This window comes from Erythrolamprus reginae, chromosome 2, assembly GCF_031021105.1.
Source record: "Erythrolamprus reginae isolate rEryReg1 chromosome 2, rEryReg1.hap1, whole genome shotgun sequence".
Classification (NCBI taxonomy): Eukaryota; Metazoa; Chordata; class Lepidosauria; order Squamata; family Dipsadidae; genus Erythrolamprus; species Erythrolamprus reginae.
In genome coordinates, this window is record NC_091951.1 from 43,965,881 (window position 1) to 43,980,880 (window position 15,000).

The 15,000-nt window shown below is 41.6% G+C and overlaps 1 protein-coding gene across 3 annotated transcripts in view; it reads left to right on the forward strand.

The window, feature by feature from the left end:
* MTMR14 (myotubularin related protein 14) overlaps positions 1-15,000 on the forward strand; it is a 148,129-nt gene that overhangs the window by 119,081 nt on the left and 14,048 nt on the right. For 2 of the 3 annotated variants that reach the window (XR_011557915.1, XM_070738006.1), the window contains one exon: positions 5,937-6,080. The exons of the other annotated variant lie outside the window; for it this stretch is intronic. Coding sequence is in view for 1 of the 2 variants with exons in the window: in XM_070738006.1 (XP_070594107.1) it covers positions 5,937-6,080 (144 nt within the window). In the remaining variant the exon portion in view is untranslated. The remainder of the gene's footprint in view (positions 1-5,936; positions 6,081-15,000) is intronic. 3 annotated transcript variants of the gene reach the window in all.

Sequence of the window (15,000 nt, forward strand, 5' to 3'; positions counted from 1 at the left end):
TTTCCTTAAATACCATCTCTTCTTATCTATAAACAAATGCATAAAGCAATATCATTTCAGTCCTGGTGTCAGTAAAAATCTGTTAAGAGTTGCCAGAGATAAGATACATATTTTAACCTTGATCAAACACTATATTTCTTCTTTTACTTCTAGCAATCATAATCGTTGATTCCTTCAAATATTGTTATAGAAAAGTGATTCCTTTTCATTTTTTTTCCTTCAAAATTTAAACAAGCCTCTTTTGTAAATTTATTGATTTGATTTGATTTGATTTGATTTGATTTGATTTGATTTGTATGCCGCCCCTCTCCGGAGACTCGGGGCGACTAACAGCAATAATAAAACAGCATATAATAATAATCCAATACTAAAAAACAGTTAAAAACCCATTGTTATAAAAACTAAACATACATACAGACATACCATGCATAAAATTCTAAAGGCCTAGGGGGAAAGAGTATCTCAGTTCCCCCATGCCTGGCGGCAGAGGTGGGTTTTAAGCAGTTTACGAAAGGTAAGGACGATGGGGGCAATTCTAATCTCTGGGGGGGAGTTGGTTCCAGAGGGTCGGGGCCGCCACAGAGAAGGCTCTTCCCCTGGGTCCCGCCAAGCGACATTGTTTAGTTGACGGGACCCGGAGAAGACCCACCCTGTGGGACCTAACTGGTCGCTGGGATTCATGCAGCAGAAGGCGGTCCCTGAGATAATCTGGTCCGGTGCTATATAGGGAAGTTATCCATATATAATTTATCCAAGTCACTCTTTTGGTTTGTTATTTGTACACTATATCCTTTTTCATTAGTAAGACCTGTGCTTTCATTTGTATATCCAATTTATCACCTTTTTCTATATTCCACTTTTGTGGCCTGCCATTTTTAAATTCACTTTCAAATCAGCCAAATCATTGTATGGTACAAGTTGTTCCTCTTCCATAAAATCTTTTAGACATAGCCTATCAATATGCACAGACCCTATTTAAATTCATTTCCCAGTTCATTGTTTAAAAGTATTCTTTAGTGGGCCCAAGATTAAAATAGTTTGCTTCACTTTATAATGGTAGGTTGAATTTATGTGGTCTTTTCCTTTAGTTTAGTTTAATCTTCAGTTCCCTCTGGTATCCAAACGCTTATTTTTTTTAAAAAAAATCTAAATTTGTTTGTTTATTTATTTATTCATTCATTCATTCATTTATTTATTTATTTATTGGATTTGTATGCTGCCTCTCTCCGCAGCCTCGGGGCGGCTAACAACAATGATAAAAACAGCATGTAACAATCCAATTAATAAAACAACTAAAAACCCTTATAGCAAAGCCAAACATACACACAAACATACCATGTATAACTTGTAATGGCCTAGGGAGAAAGAATATCTCAGTTCCCCCATGCCTGACGGCAGAGGTGGGTTTTAAGAAGTTTACGAAAGGCAAGGAGGGTGGGGGCAATTCTAATCTCTGGGGGGAGTTGGTTCCAAGGGGCCGGGGCCGCCTCAGAGAAGGCTCTCCCCCTGGGTCCCGCCAGGCGGCATTGTTTAGTTGACGGGACCCGGAGAAGGCCCACTCTGTGGGACCTAACTGGTCGCTGGGATTCGTGCGGCAGAAGGCGGTCCCGGAGATAATCTGGTCCGGTGCCATGAAGGAAAGGGAAAGTGATTTCTGTAAGCATTCTCTCCTGTGCTTTCCTTAATCCCCCTCCCTGCTTAGCAATAGAGTTGTGGTCACTAAATAAGGACTACTTGTAATGTTCCAATAATTTTTGCAATTATGAATTATGTCATATCTCTTCTCTCTCTCTTTCTCTCTCTCTCTCACTCACACACACACACATATACACACAGAGAGAGAAAGTCTTACAGGCACTCCATACGCAAACCACATCCATATTTAAACATTTCCACCAATTATATCCTCTATTTCTGCAGCTTTACCATGTTCTCCCATTTTCACAGGATTTGTGGTTTCCTTTTCATCAACTTTTATTTCAGTTCCACTCTGACATATCCCTCTCAATCCTATTACTAGGGATTTGCTGCTCCCCATTGTTAATAGTTTGAGTCAACGTGGATAGCTTGAAAAGGGAAGTTAGACAAAATGTACTGTGTATAATCAGTGGCTGCTAGTCATTAAGAATACTTAATATTTCTTAGTGCCCATTGTTGTGGTGCAATAAATGGAAGATGCTGTTGCTCACGCATGGTATATGTGGCTTCCCAGAAGTATTTGAACAATTATTCTGCAAACAAGAATCCTGATTTCTTATGCCCTCAAGCTGAGCCCTTCCAGTAATTTGTACATGGCCAAGAAAACAATGAGACAATCTAATTCTAGGAAGATGAATTGGGCACATCAAGCTTATCTCATGGACAATCTTCTCAATTTCTCCTTTTCTCAATGTTATTTCTTCCATTCTTCTCTAAAAACTAGAGAGGTGAACTAGAAACTTGTTGTAATTTTCCTTTTTCCTTAAAATAGAACATCCCAGGGCACTTACTCAGATTTTTAGGTTCCGTAGTCTGAGTAGCACAGCTGGCTCGAAATACAGCAAGCTATGACAGTAGTGAAATCTTGCAGTTGAATCTATTTTGGCAAGGGCCTTTCATTCATACCATATATAAATTCATTTAGAATTTATACATGGTATGCTTGTATGTATGATTGGTTCTTTAAATTGGGGGTTTTTAGATTATTTTTAATATTAGATTTTTTATATTATTTTTAATATTAGATTTGTTTACATTGTCTTTTTTATTGTTGTTAGCCTTTGAGTCTTTGGAGAGGGGCGGCATACAAATCTAATAAATAAATAAATAAATGTTGCACGTGCCAGAGTTTTGGCATTTCTCTCTCTTTTGATCTGCTGATCAAGAAACCAGCAATATCTTTGTTTTCCGCTTCTTGCATTCCACTGGTTTTCCTTTGAATTTACAAATTATGGTTCTTAATTGGATTGGTTGGTTGCAAAGCTATCTGTTGTGAGTTCTGTCAGAATGTAAAACAAGGGGAAGCCCCAGATCTTGGGGAAAGTTTGATAATAATAATAATAATAATAATAATAATAATAATAATAATAATAATAATAATAATAAACAATGTTGGAAGGGACCTTGGAGGTCTTCTTAGTTCAAGCCTCTTCTTAGTTCAAGCCCCTGCCTAGGCAGAAAACCCTCCACCACTTCAGACAGATGGTTATCCAATATCTTCTTAAAAACTTCCAGTGTTGGAGCATTCACAACTTCTGGAGGCAGGCTGTTCCACTGGTTCCACTGCAGCCTTCCTAACTAATCCTCCCTCCCGCCCCAACCTCCATTTCTCTTATCTCAGTCCCAGGAGGGAAGTGTTTTCAATAGGAAAGTGAACTCAAGAACAAGGGGGCACAATCTGAGGTTAGGTGGGGGAAAGATCAGAAGCAACATGAGAAAATATTATTTCACTGAAAGAGTAGTAGATGCTTGGGACAAACTTCCAGCAGACGTGGTTGGTAAATCCACAGTAACTGAATTTAAACATGCCTGGGATAAACACATATCCATCCTAAGATAAAATACAGGAAATAATATAAGGGCAGACTAGATGGACCATGAGGTCTTTTTCTGCCGTCAGTCTTCTGTGTTTCTATGTTTCAATGTTCAATCTATTGGGGTAAAAATTGAAAAGCTTTTTATGCTCATTTGTAAGTTATAACCTTGAAAAATCCAAGAGAAATAAATACAAAGATAATTCATGTAGTCTGCAACTTAACAGCCGTTCAGTTAGTGGTCTTTCAAAATTACAGTGGCCCTGAGGGGAAAAACGTGACCTAGGCTTGTTTTTCACACTTTTATGACCTTTGCAGCATCCCCGTGGCCACATGATTAAAAATTTGGATGCTTGACAAACTGGTTCGTATGTGTCTTTTGTGAACCTCTAACAAGCAAAGTCAATGGGGAAGCCAGATTCGCTTAACAACCAGGTTACTAACTTAATCACTGCAATGATTCACTTAACAACCGTGGCAAGAGAATTGTAAAACTCACTTAACAAATGTCTCACTTAGCAGCATAAATTTTGGGCTCAGTTGCCTCTTAGATCAGGGAATGATCCTGACCAGATTATCCAGGCGGTTGGTTTGGACTCAATAAAAACATATATCCATTATCTCAATAAAAACATATATCCAGGAGCTGGGCCATTATCTCTGGCCCAGCTCCTGCCCCAAGGAGTGTGGATGTGGGGGAGACATCCACATGCCACAGACCTGTTTTGCCCCCGGTGGAATCTGCTGATGAAGGCTCCTCTGACCAAGAAGACATGAGTGACAGGGAGGAGGAGAGTGGGGCAGACAGCTCAGAAGGAGATCAATTATCTAGCTCCTCCTTGGATTCAGAACAAGAGTTAATGATACAGCCACGCATGCGGAGAGCGATGCATAGGCAACAACAACTGAGAGATTATTATCAAAGAAAATGAGGCCACCTGTGGTTGGGTGGGGCTGTGGTAATTAGTGAGGCTGCTATAAATAGCAGCCTGTGGGTTTGGCCATTGTGGAGGATTATCTGATCATTGTGTTTCGTGACTGCTTTACTGACTTTGACTTTTTGTGTGCTGATTTTCCCCCGCTTTGAAACTAAATCAGAGCAAAGTGTGTTTCACTTTGTGAAAGAAGAAGGACTGTGAATTGCCTCACAGCTGCAAGCTAAGTATCACAGAACGGATAAGGGACTTGTACAAATTACCAGTTTGGTTGGAGAGGAGTGCTCTTTGCTATACCAAAAGAGGGCTTAGTTTAAGTGAATTTTCATTATAAAGAACATTGTTTTGAATTTTCAAACGTGTGTGTGACTGAAATTTGTACCTGTGAATTTTGGGGAGGAGTCTACCAGAGAGCCCGACAGAACAAAAAAGTTTGAAAGCACATTGTTTTTCTGCTTCTGTTGTCGATATTGTAGGATAGCATGGGGAGATAGATGTGTGGAGGCAGCACCTGCTAAAACCTGAAGGCCAATAGTTTATCTGTACTATAGTTGCCTTTTCAAATTATTAATCTGGATTGTTCTTTGTATGTACAAGTGACCCTTCAGGTAAAGCATCAAATATTCCTATAAATCAGGTTTGTGGGCTCCAATTGAAATAAATATTCTGAAGGTTGTTTTTTTTTAAAAAAAAAAATACTCTCCTTGCAAGCTTGCTATTGCAGAATCGATGCTGCTGTGTGTGTTTCTTTTGGCTTTACTTCATCCAAATATGCCTGGCTTGTATTATGATTTAATACTAACAAAGTATACCAATCAACTCTCCCTTCTGGAACAACAGGAAGAGCGTAGATGATAAGATTTGAAAAGTATCTTGTTGGAAGAAGAAGATGAAAACCCACAAACTCCAAAGAGTTCTCCACGTTGCTGCCACCAAATCACCACCTTACCTTGCATTCTATTTTTTTTAAATTATTTTTTGCCTTCCACCTACTCCGATGCCTGCTTTTGCAATCTCAAGTCCTGGCTGGGAAGGGCTGTTGTTTCCCAGAAAAATTGGGAATGTTGCTACAGGCTGGGAGCTCTCCTCTGGCTGCAAAGGGCCAGAAAGCTTAGTTTGAGTGATTTTTTGGGGTGGGGTGGGGGGCAGCACTCTGACACGGCGTGAGTACGCACTTCTAGGGACACAGCATCCGTTTCTTGGGCTCTTAAGCATGATGGCTACTGGACCTGGCCGCTCCGAAATAACCACTGCCTGGTTTGGCTCAATTCACCTGCTTTGACCTAGAGCACTTTTCTTTGGCATGTCTTTAGCGGGAAGCTTCATACGGGCTCTGTGGTCCTCCGTATCTTTCTTTCTTTCTTTTTAAACGCCCCTGCTGACGATTTGCATTGCCGCCTGACTTTTAAAGTGCTAAAAAAAAGGAAAGCCACTGAAGACCTGAACGAAGCCACTGATTTGCACCATCTCCTCTTCTCTTCTGCTTCAGATCCACTGACCTTTCTCTTCCTGGATCCTCCATCTCCACCGACTTTGGCAGCTGGCAGCTGGTAACAGGGAGCGGCAGTATACAGGAGCAGGCTGACTCCTCTTCCCTTTGCAGTTTCCCAGATGAGCTCCCTAACAGTTCCTTGTAAGTGCTCGAGATCTGTGAAATGGAAGGAACCCTGCTTTTTGCATATGTTGGAGGCCTCCGGTTCAGTTCCGGGCATCCTAGAATTAAAAGAAACGATCCAGGGGGGAAAAAGTGCATCTTCCTAAGATACTCAAGGAGCCATTTTACCAGTCAAGGCTGATACGGTCAATCCAGGCTTGCTGGCTCGTTGGTCATAGGGTTACGGGTTTCTTACAAATCCATGTGTAGGAAAACCATAGGCAATCAAGGCCTGTAGCCGGATATACTTAGCTCATACGATCCTCAGACACCTGTGGACTTTTACATCCATCCATTATTTGGTGGGTTTTTTTGCAAAGAGTTGCATACCATAAGTAGAAACATAGAAGACCGACGGCACAAAAAGACCTCATGGTCCATCTAGTCTGCCCTTATACTATTTTCTGTATTTTAATTTAGGTTATCCCAGGCATGTTTAAATTCAGTTACTGTGGATTTATCTACCACGTCTGCTGGAAGTTTGTTCCAAGGATCTACTACTCTTTCAGTCAAATAATATTTTCTCACGTTGCTTTTGATCTTTCCCCCAACTAACTTCAGATTGTGTCCCCTTGTTCTTGTGTTCACTTTCCTATTAAAAACACTTCCCTCCTGGACCCTTTAACATATTTAAATGTTTCGATCATGTCCCCCCTTTTCCTTCTGTCCTCCAGACTCTACAGATTGAGTTCATGAAGTCTTTCCTGATAGGTTTTATGCTTAAGACTTTCCACCATTCTTGTAGCCCGTAGACCTTGGATCATACCTGTCAAATTCAAATTCTGTCCCCCAAGCCCCATGAATAAGGGCACACAAATGACTGCTCTTACCCATTTATATTTTCAGCCGGCGTGGGCTTTTTTCTTTAACCTAGCCTTCCTTCCTTCCTTCCTTCCTTCCTTCCTTCCTTCCTTCCTTCCTTCCTTCCTTCATTATTAACTTCTTCCAGGTAGTCCTTGAGATTGCGAGCCTCGTTTCAGGATTTAATTTGTTTTAAGCTGCATCTTTTTTCAGCTAAAAAGAAAGTATTCCCTGAAGATGATTTAAGCTATCTTTTCTTAGGCATAGGGCTTCTCTTCTCTTCTCTTTCTTTCCGGCCTCCTTCACAAAGTCAGCAAAAGAATTAAGCGATCCGTTTCGAATAATCTTTCCGTTCCATTCTTACAATCCAACCCTATGTATTTTGGCCAAGAGCTGTTGCAGCCATTGTGCTCCTAAAGGAGTAGGGAGGGAAAAATACACATATCCGTAATAAATGTATTTCATTTTGAAAGGGGATGTTCTAACTGGCAGGTCAGGATGGGTGTTACGAAGATGGCTTGTTCATGCCTCTTTCGAGGGCAGCTTAGCCACTCGCCCCCTTTTGCTAATAGAGGCTTGGAAAATGGATTTCAGAAAAAAAACATCTGTAACACCAGTAGAGGCTAGGCTTTGTTCTATACCTGCCCATCATCATGAAGCCTCTCTTGACACTGTCTACATTTGTAGCATCTCACCAGCATTAGTCAAATCACAGTCCTTCTCCCCCCACCCCAATGCCGCAATTCCTGTCCCTCCACAGAAAAGAATTGTGCAAAGATATGATTTGAAACTGCTGCAGATCCTCTTATGCCACATAGACCTGGATCCTCCATTCTACAGCCACGTGCCAAAATTTTTGGGGGCCTCATTCTCAAATGTTCTCTTTCAGTCACACGAAGTTCTCAACTTAGGACCACAGTTGAGCCCCCAAATTTATCTCTTCCCAAGCGAGACAGTCATTAAGTGAGCTTTGCCCCATTTTAACACCTTTCTTCCCACAGTGACTAAGCATGCCTCTGTAAGTTGTTAAATCAGTAACATGGTTGTTAAGTGAATACTGCCTTCTTGTTGGAAGATCCACAAAAAGGGGATCGCGTGACTCTGGGATACAAGCAATCACCATAAGTATGAATTAGTTGCCAATCATCCGAATTTTGATCACCTAACCCAGGGGTAGGCAAAGTTGGCTCTTCTATGACATGTGGACTTCAACTCCCAGAATTCCTGAGCTAGCATGACTGGCTCAGGAATTCTGGGAGTTGAAGTCCACAAGTCATAGAAGAACCAAGTTTGGCTACCCTTGACATAACCACAGGGACGCTCAAGCGATTGTAAGTGTGAAAAACAGTCATAAGTCATTTTTTTCAGTGCGTTGTAATTTCTAACGATCCCTAAATGGGTGGTTGTATATTGAGAATTGCCTAAAATCCCTAGGTAAGTACCGTATTTTTGGGACTATAAAATGCACTGGTATATAAGACCCTCCAAGGTTTCAAAGAGGTAAGTAAGAAAAAAAAAGTTTTTGTCCTCCCCAGCTCCTAGGAGCACTCTGCAAGCCTCCAAAACCCTCTGGGTGCCTCGTTTTTCGCAAAAACAGAGATATTTTTGCCACTCCCCAGCACCCAGGAGCACTCTGCAGGCTTTCCAATTTGTTTGCATACCCCATTTTTGCAAAAAACCGAGTCCATTTTTCTCAGAAAGGGACATGGGGGTGGCGTTTCGGGAGGCCAAAAGTGGCTGTATTCAGTGTATAAGGCGCACCAACATTTCCACCCTCTTTTACAGGGGGTGATGTGTCTTATACTCCGAAAAATATGATAAGTGTTTTTCCGGTGAAACTGGTCTATTCGGGCAGGGCTAGGCAAAGTTGGCTCTTCTATGACTTGTGGACTTCAACTCCCAGAATTCCTGCGCCAATTGTGCTAGCTCAGGAATTCTGGGAGTTGAAGTCCACAAGTCATAGAAGAGCCAACATTGCCTACCCCCTATATTAGGGCAACCTGGTCGAACCCAGAGATGGGACGGAGCCCACTGCTTTCTATTTTCGACTTTCAGCCCCAATCTGGGATCCATTGCAGGCAGTCACTTTTGTGACAAACTTACCCTAATTAAGTGGAAGCTAACATAATCTATAGGTAGTACAAAGAAAAACCGAGCATCTTTCTGTAAATCTGAAGGCATACTCACTATTTGCGTGTCATTTATGAATTCTGGGAGTTGAAGTCCAAATATCTTCAAGTTGCCAAGGTTGGGAAACACTGCCCTATACCAAGTCAGACAAGTAGCTGTCCAGTCTCTTCTTAAAAATCCCCATTGATGAAAGTATTCACTATTTCTAAAGGCAAGCTGTTCCACTGGTTAATGGTCCTGGCTGTTAGGAAATTTCTCCTTCATTCCAAGTTGCTTCTCTCCTTGATTATCTTCCATCCATTGTCCTGCTTTCTGGGGCTTTGGAGAATAAATTGATCCCCCACCTCCTTGTGGTAGCCTCTCGAATACTAGAATATTGCCATCTTGCCCTTTCATTACCCTTTTGATAATGAAAAGTCTGCAGCAACCCGCCAAGCTCCGAGAATAGCAAGGACCCCACAATCCATCCCTGACCGACAATTAACCTCCTCTATCCAAACTTTGATAAGCCTGAAATGTTTTAGAATAAAATGATTGGATTGATGAAACAATAGTATTGCCCGTAGCCCCATTCAATATTCATGCAGAAAAAAAGGATGAAGAATTTGTCAGTTGCTGGGCATGGGGCTAGTTGTATTATACACTGCTCAAAAAAATAAAGGGAACACTTAAACAATACAATATAACTCCCAAGTAAATAAAACTTTCTGTGAAATCAAACTGTCCACTTAGGAAGCAACACTGATTGACAATTAATTTCACATGCTGTTGTGCACATTCAACTTTGTACAGAACAAAGTATTCAATGAGAATATTTCATTCATTCAGACCTAGGGTGTGTTATTTGAGGGTTCCCTTTATTTTTTTGAGCAGTATACTTTGAGGTTGTGTGGCAGCCAGTGGCACAGGAAATGCTGCATTTTTCAGACTATAAGATAATTAATAATAATTAATAATAATAATTTATTAGATTTGTATGCCGCCCCTCTCCGAGGACTCGGAGCGGCTCACAACAATAAAACATCATATACAAATCCAATGTTAAAACAGTCTTTTAAAAAACCCTATTAAAAACAGTCATGCAGCCCAAACACACCATCCATAAAATCAAAGGCAGCTAAGGATATATCAATTCCTCCATGCCTGGCGACATAGATGAGTTTTCAAAAGTTTGCGAAAGGCAAGGAGGGTGGGGGCAGTCCTAATCTCCGGGGGGAGGTGATTCCAGAGGGCCGGGGCCGCCACAGAGAAGGCTCTTCCCCCTGGGTCCCGCCAGACAGCATTGTTTCATCGACGGGACTTGGAGAAGGCCAACTCTGTGGGACCTAATCGGTCACTGGGATTCGTACGGCAGCAGGCGGTCCCGGAGGTATTCTGGTCCGATGCCATGAAGGGCTTTATAGGTCATAGCCAACACTTTGAATTGTGACCGGAAACTGATCGGCAGCCAGTGCAGGCCGCGGAGTGATGATGAAACATGGACAGATCTGGGAATGTCCATGATACCCTGTTTCCCCGAAAATAAGACGTACCCCAAATAAGGCATGTCAGAGGTTTTGCAGAATTTGCTAATATAAGGCACCCCCCAAAAATAAGGCGTAGTCAAGTTTACATACGGTACGGTGGAAAAACATACGGTACCATTCAAAGCTGTTCATAGCAGTACCGTAATAATGTGGCGTCCCCTGCTGGCCCCTTCCATCCCTTTGTACTGTCCAGTACACCAGACAGTCTGCTGCTGTCTCACCGCCATTACAGTCTCCACTACAGTGCGTAGACTGTAGTTCCTCTGGTGGCCGGAAGCTGCAATAGCGGGAGTATACTGTTGTACCATATAAGTACCGTTGTGTGTGTGGGTGCCATACTGACAGGTACTGTACCGTAATCAGTGTACCGTACGGTACACTTTCTTTGGGGGTGTCAGCTTTTCTGCCTGTGAATTTGTCTTATTTGAGAAATATAAGGCACCCCCCAAAAATAAGACGTAGCACAACTTTTGGAGCAAAAATTAATATAAGACAGTGTCTTATTTTCGGGGAAACACGGTAGCTCTCGCAGCCGCATTGTCCACGATCTGAAGTTTCCAAATACTTGATACTGCATTCTGGAGTATAAGACACATCAAGATTTTGAAGAGGTAAGCCAGGAAAAAAATAGACTACTGGAAAAAAAAACATCTGTACCATGGAAACCTCTGAGCATGCACAGAAAATGAATTCCCAGCACTGTGTATGTGTCACCATCTTGTTTTCGCCTTTCCAAAAAAAAATTGGCACTACACATATTCATGCGTGCCCCTATAAGGCGTGGTCACACAGCGCATGAGGAAGTGAACCAGCAGCAAACTAAGTTAGAATCCACCTCTGAGTTTCCTAATAATTTTATCATTTTATGGCTGGGGGTCACCACAACATGAGGAACTGTATTAAAGGGTTGACGCATTAGGAAGGTTGGGAACCACTGATCTGGGGGGTTCATTGAAGCATAGGGCCAAGGGGGGGGTGGTCAAAACATGTGCATGCCATTGTAGCTTTGGTACACAAGCATATTGTACCCTACAAGAATGGTGGAAGGTCTTAAGCATAAAGCGTATCAGGAAAGACTTCATGAACTCAATCTGTATAGTCTGGAGGACAGAAGGAAAAGGGGGGACATGATCGAAACATTTAAATATGTTAAAGGGTTAAATAAGGTTCAGGAGGGAAGTGTTTTTAATAGGAAAGTGAACACAAGAACAAGGGGGCACAATCTGAAGTTAGTTGGGGGAATGATCAAAGGCAACATGAGAAAATATTATTTTACTGAAAGAGTAGTAGATCCTTGGAACAAACTTCCAGCAGACGTGGTTGGTAAATCCACAGTAACTGAATTTAAACATACCTGGAATAAACATATATCCATTGTAAGATAAAATACAGGAAGTAGTATAAGGGCAGACAAGATGGACCATGAGGTCTTTTTCTGCCGTCAGTCTTCTATGTTTCTATGTTTCTACATATAGAGCGGATGGTCGGAGGAGTAGATAGTTCCACTTGCTGTCCTATATTGAGTCTGAGAGGCTTGCAGTGCTGAAGTGCTTCGTTGTAGTGAAGAACTGATGAACCTGAGCTAGGAAAGTCTTTTCGAGAAGAAACTAACGGACCGTAATACTCTTGCTCTTGAAGAAGCCCATTCAAAATAAAATTGGCTCAATCTATAATACACGCAGAAGATACACTGCCTTCGTTCAGCACAGCTAGCACAAGTGGTATCTTCCAATATCTATCTGGGTGGCAATGACCTCTCTCTCGGCTGCATCTTGCAAATTTGAGAGACGGGAAGAGTGCCATTGTTCCTGCTCCAGATAATTGCATCTCACTCACTCACTCACTCTCTCTTCTCTCCCGCTGCCTCCTCAAAGGGCTTCAGGTTTCGATGCTTGTGTGTTCTCTTGTAAAATTGGAATTGATTAAATTCGAAGGCTACTTTGTTGTTCTGTCATTCTGAAGAGGTGGCCTTGGGATAATGACTTCTAGGATACTTGATTTATGGAAGGCAGCATTCATAACTAAAACAATGAAGCTCTGGATTACCACAGGGTGCTCCAGTATATCATTAACCCAACAGTTTAGTATTGGATTGTTTAGCTGGAAAGAAGATGATGGTCTAGGAGTGTAAGGTTCTGCTTCAGAATAGAATAGAATAGAATTCTTTATTGGCCAAGCGTGATTGGATACACAAAGAAATTCTTTGTCTTTGGTGCATATGCTCTCAGTGTACATAAAAGACATAAGAACGTAAGAAGATCCATGCTGAATCAAGCCAAAGCCCATCGAGTCCAGCATTCTGTGTCACACAGTAGCCCACGAATTGTACATGGGGATCTTGAGCAGAAAGAGAAGGCAAAACCCTCCCTTTCCCCTGACCCCCAACAAATGGGACCCAAGGGAATCCTGCCTGCCTCAACCAACATAGAGGCGGCACATGGACATCCGTTTCAATAACCACCTATGATACACTTGAGATCCATGAATCTGTCTAATCCTGCCTTGAAGCTATCCAGGCTGACAGCTGTCACAACCTCTTCTGGAAGGGAATTCCATAAACCAACGACCCTCCAGGTGAAGAAATATTTCCCTTTATTTGTCCTCGCTTTCTTACCTATGAACTTTAGGGAGTGCCCCCTCATCTTAGTATTGTGTGATGGAGAAAATAATTTTTCTCTATCCATCTTTTCTATCCCATGCATGATTTTATACACTTCAATCAAGTCACCCTTTAAACCAGTGATTTTCAACTTTTTTTGAGCCACGGCACATTTTTTACATTTACAAAATCCTGGGGCACACCACCAACCAAAATGACACAAAATGACACCCTAAGACACTCTTCTCTCTTTTTCCATCCCTGTCTCCTCCCCTCCCTTGTGTGTGTGTGTGTGTGTGTGTGTACACATTCTGGAACCCTTTCCAAAAACAGGTCAGGGCTGGGGGGGATTTCCTCTCTTATTCTTTGGGTGCTTTTTATCATATGCTTTAAATCAAGAGTCACTTCTCTCTCTCTTTTGTTTCTCTCTCTTTCCTCTCATTCTCTGTCTCAATCATTTTCTCATTTCTCTTTTTTCCTCCCCTTTTTTCTCTCATTTCTCTCTCTGCCTTCCTCTCCTCTCTCTCTCTCTCTCACTCTTGCTTTCTCTCTCTCTTTTTTCTCTCTCTTGCTTTCTCTCTCTCTCACACTCTCAGTCTCTCTCTCTTTCCCTCTCTCTTGCTTACTTTCTCTCTCTCTCTCTCTCTCTCTCTCTCTCTCTCAGCAAAAAGTCAGCAAAAAGTTGCGAGACTGAAACCTGAACTTCCTTCTTCGCGGCACACCTGACCATGTCTCGCGGCACACTAGTGTGCCACGGCACACTGGTTGAAAAACACTGCCTTAAACGCCGTCTTTCAAGGCTGAAGAGACCAAGGCGTTGCAACCTGGTTTCATAAGGGAGGGGCTCCATTTCCTTGATCATTCTTGTTGCCCTTTTTTGCACCTTTTCAAGAAGGCGCCGAGACCAGAACTGCACACAGTACTTCAAGTGTGGTCTCACCATTGATTTGTACAGAGGCAATGCAACACTTGCCAACTTATTTTCTATTCCCTTCCTAATCATGCCAAGCATGGAATTTGCTTTTTTACTGCTGCTTTGCACTGAGTTGACATCTTCATTGAGCTGTCCACCAAAACCCCAAGATTCCTTTCTTGGGTTGTCTCAAGACAAAATACATTTGTCAAGAATCATAAGGTACAACACTTAATGATAGTCATAGCATTGTCTTCAGCATTGACAGAGAAGTTAATTAGGTTTCCATTTTTTTAACGAGAATGTCCCTGATTCACACCTCTGAATCTGTAGGCAGACCCAAAACCACCCCTTTTTGAGTATTTTTGTGCCATTCACAATTTTTTTAAAAAAGATATTGCACACAAAAAGATGTGTTAAGGAAAGTGTATATAAACGTACAGGAGGAAAAAAATACTTGTGAAAAAAATTATATCCTGTGAAATGTGTACTAAAAAAAGGGCATAGGCTGGGGGAGGAATTTCACCCAAATTTCATGGATTGAATAATTATTAACTTCTTGGATTAAAGCAATCCTCAAACTCAAGCAAATAAGAAGAAAGGAGATAATGTACCGATTGACATAGGATCAGGCTAAGGATGTGCGTGATATTGAAAAACGTGGTTTTATTTGAACGTCGAACAAAATCTTCTGCTGGTAGAGTTTGCCGAGTCCTATTAAAATAAAATTTTAAATGGGTTCAATGTTTTGTTCCAAAACATAATTATCAGGCAGAATATTCAAAATGGCACATGTTAAGGTTGGAATCCCCTTTTAAAAACCCGTTTTCTATGACATTGCTTGAAATGCCACCACTCAAACCATCTACCTTTTGATCCAATGTGAAATCAAGAAATAATATTGGGTTATTGAGCACAAAATGAAAGGCT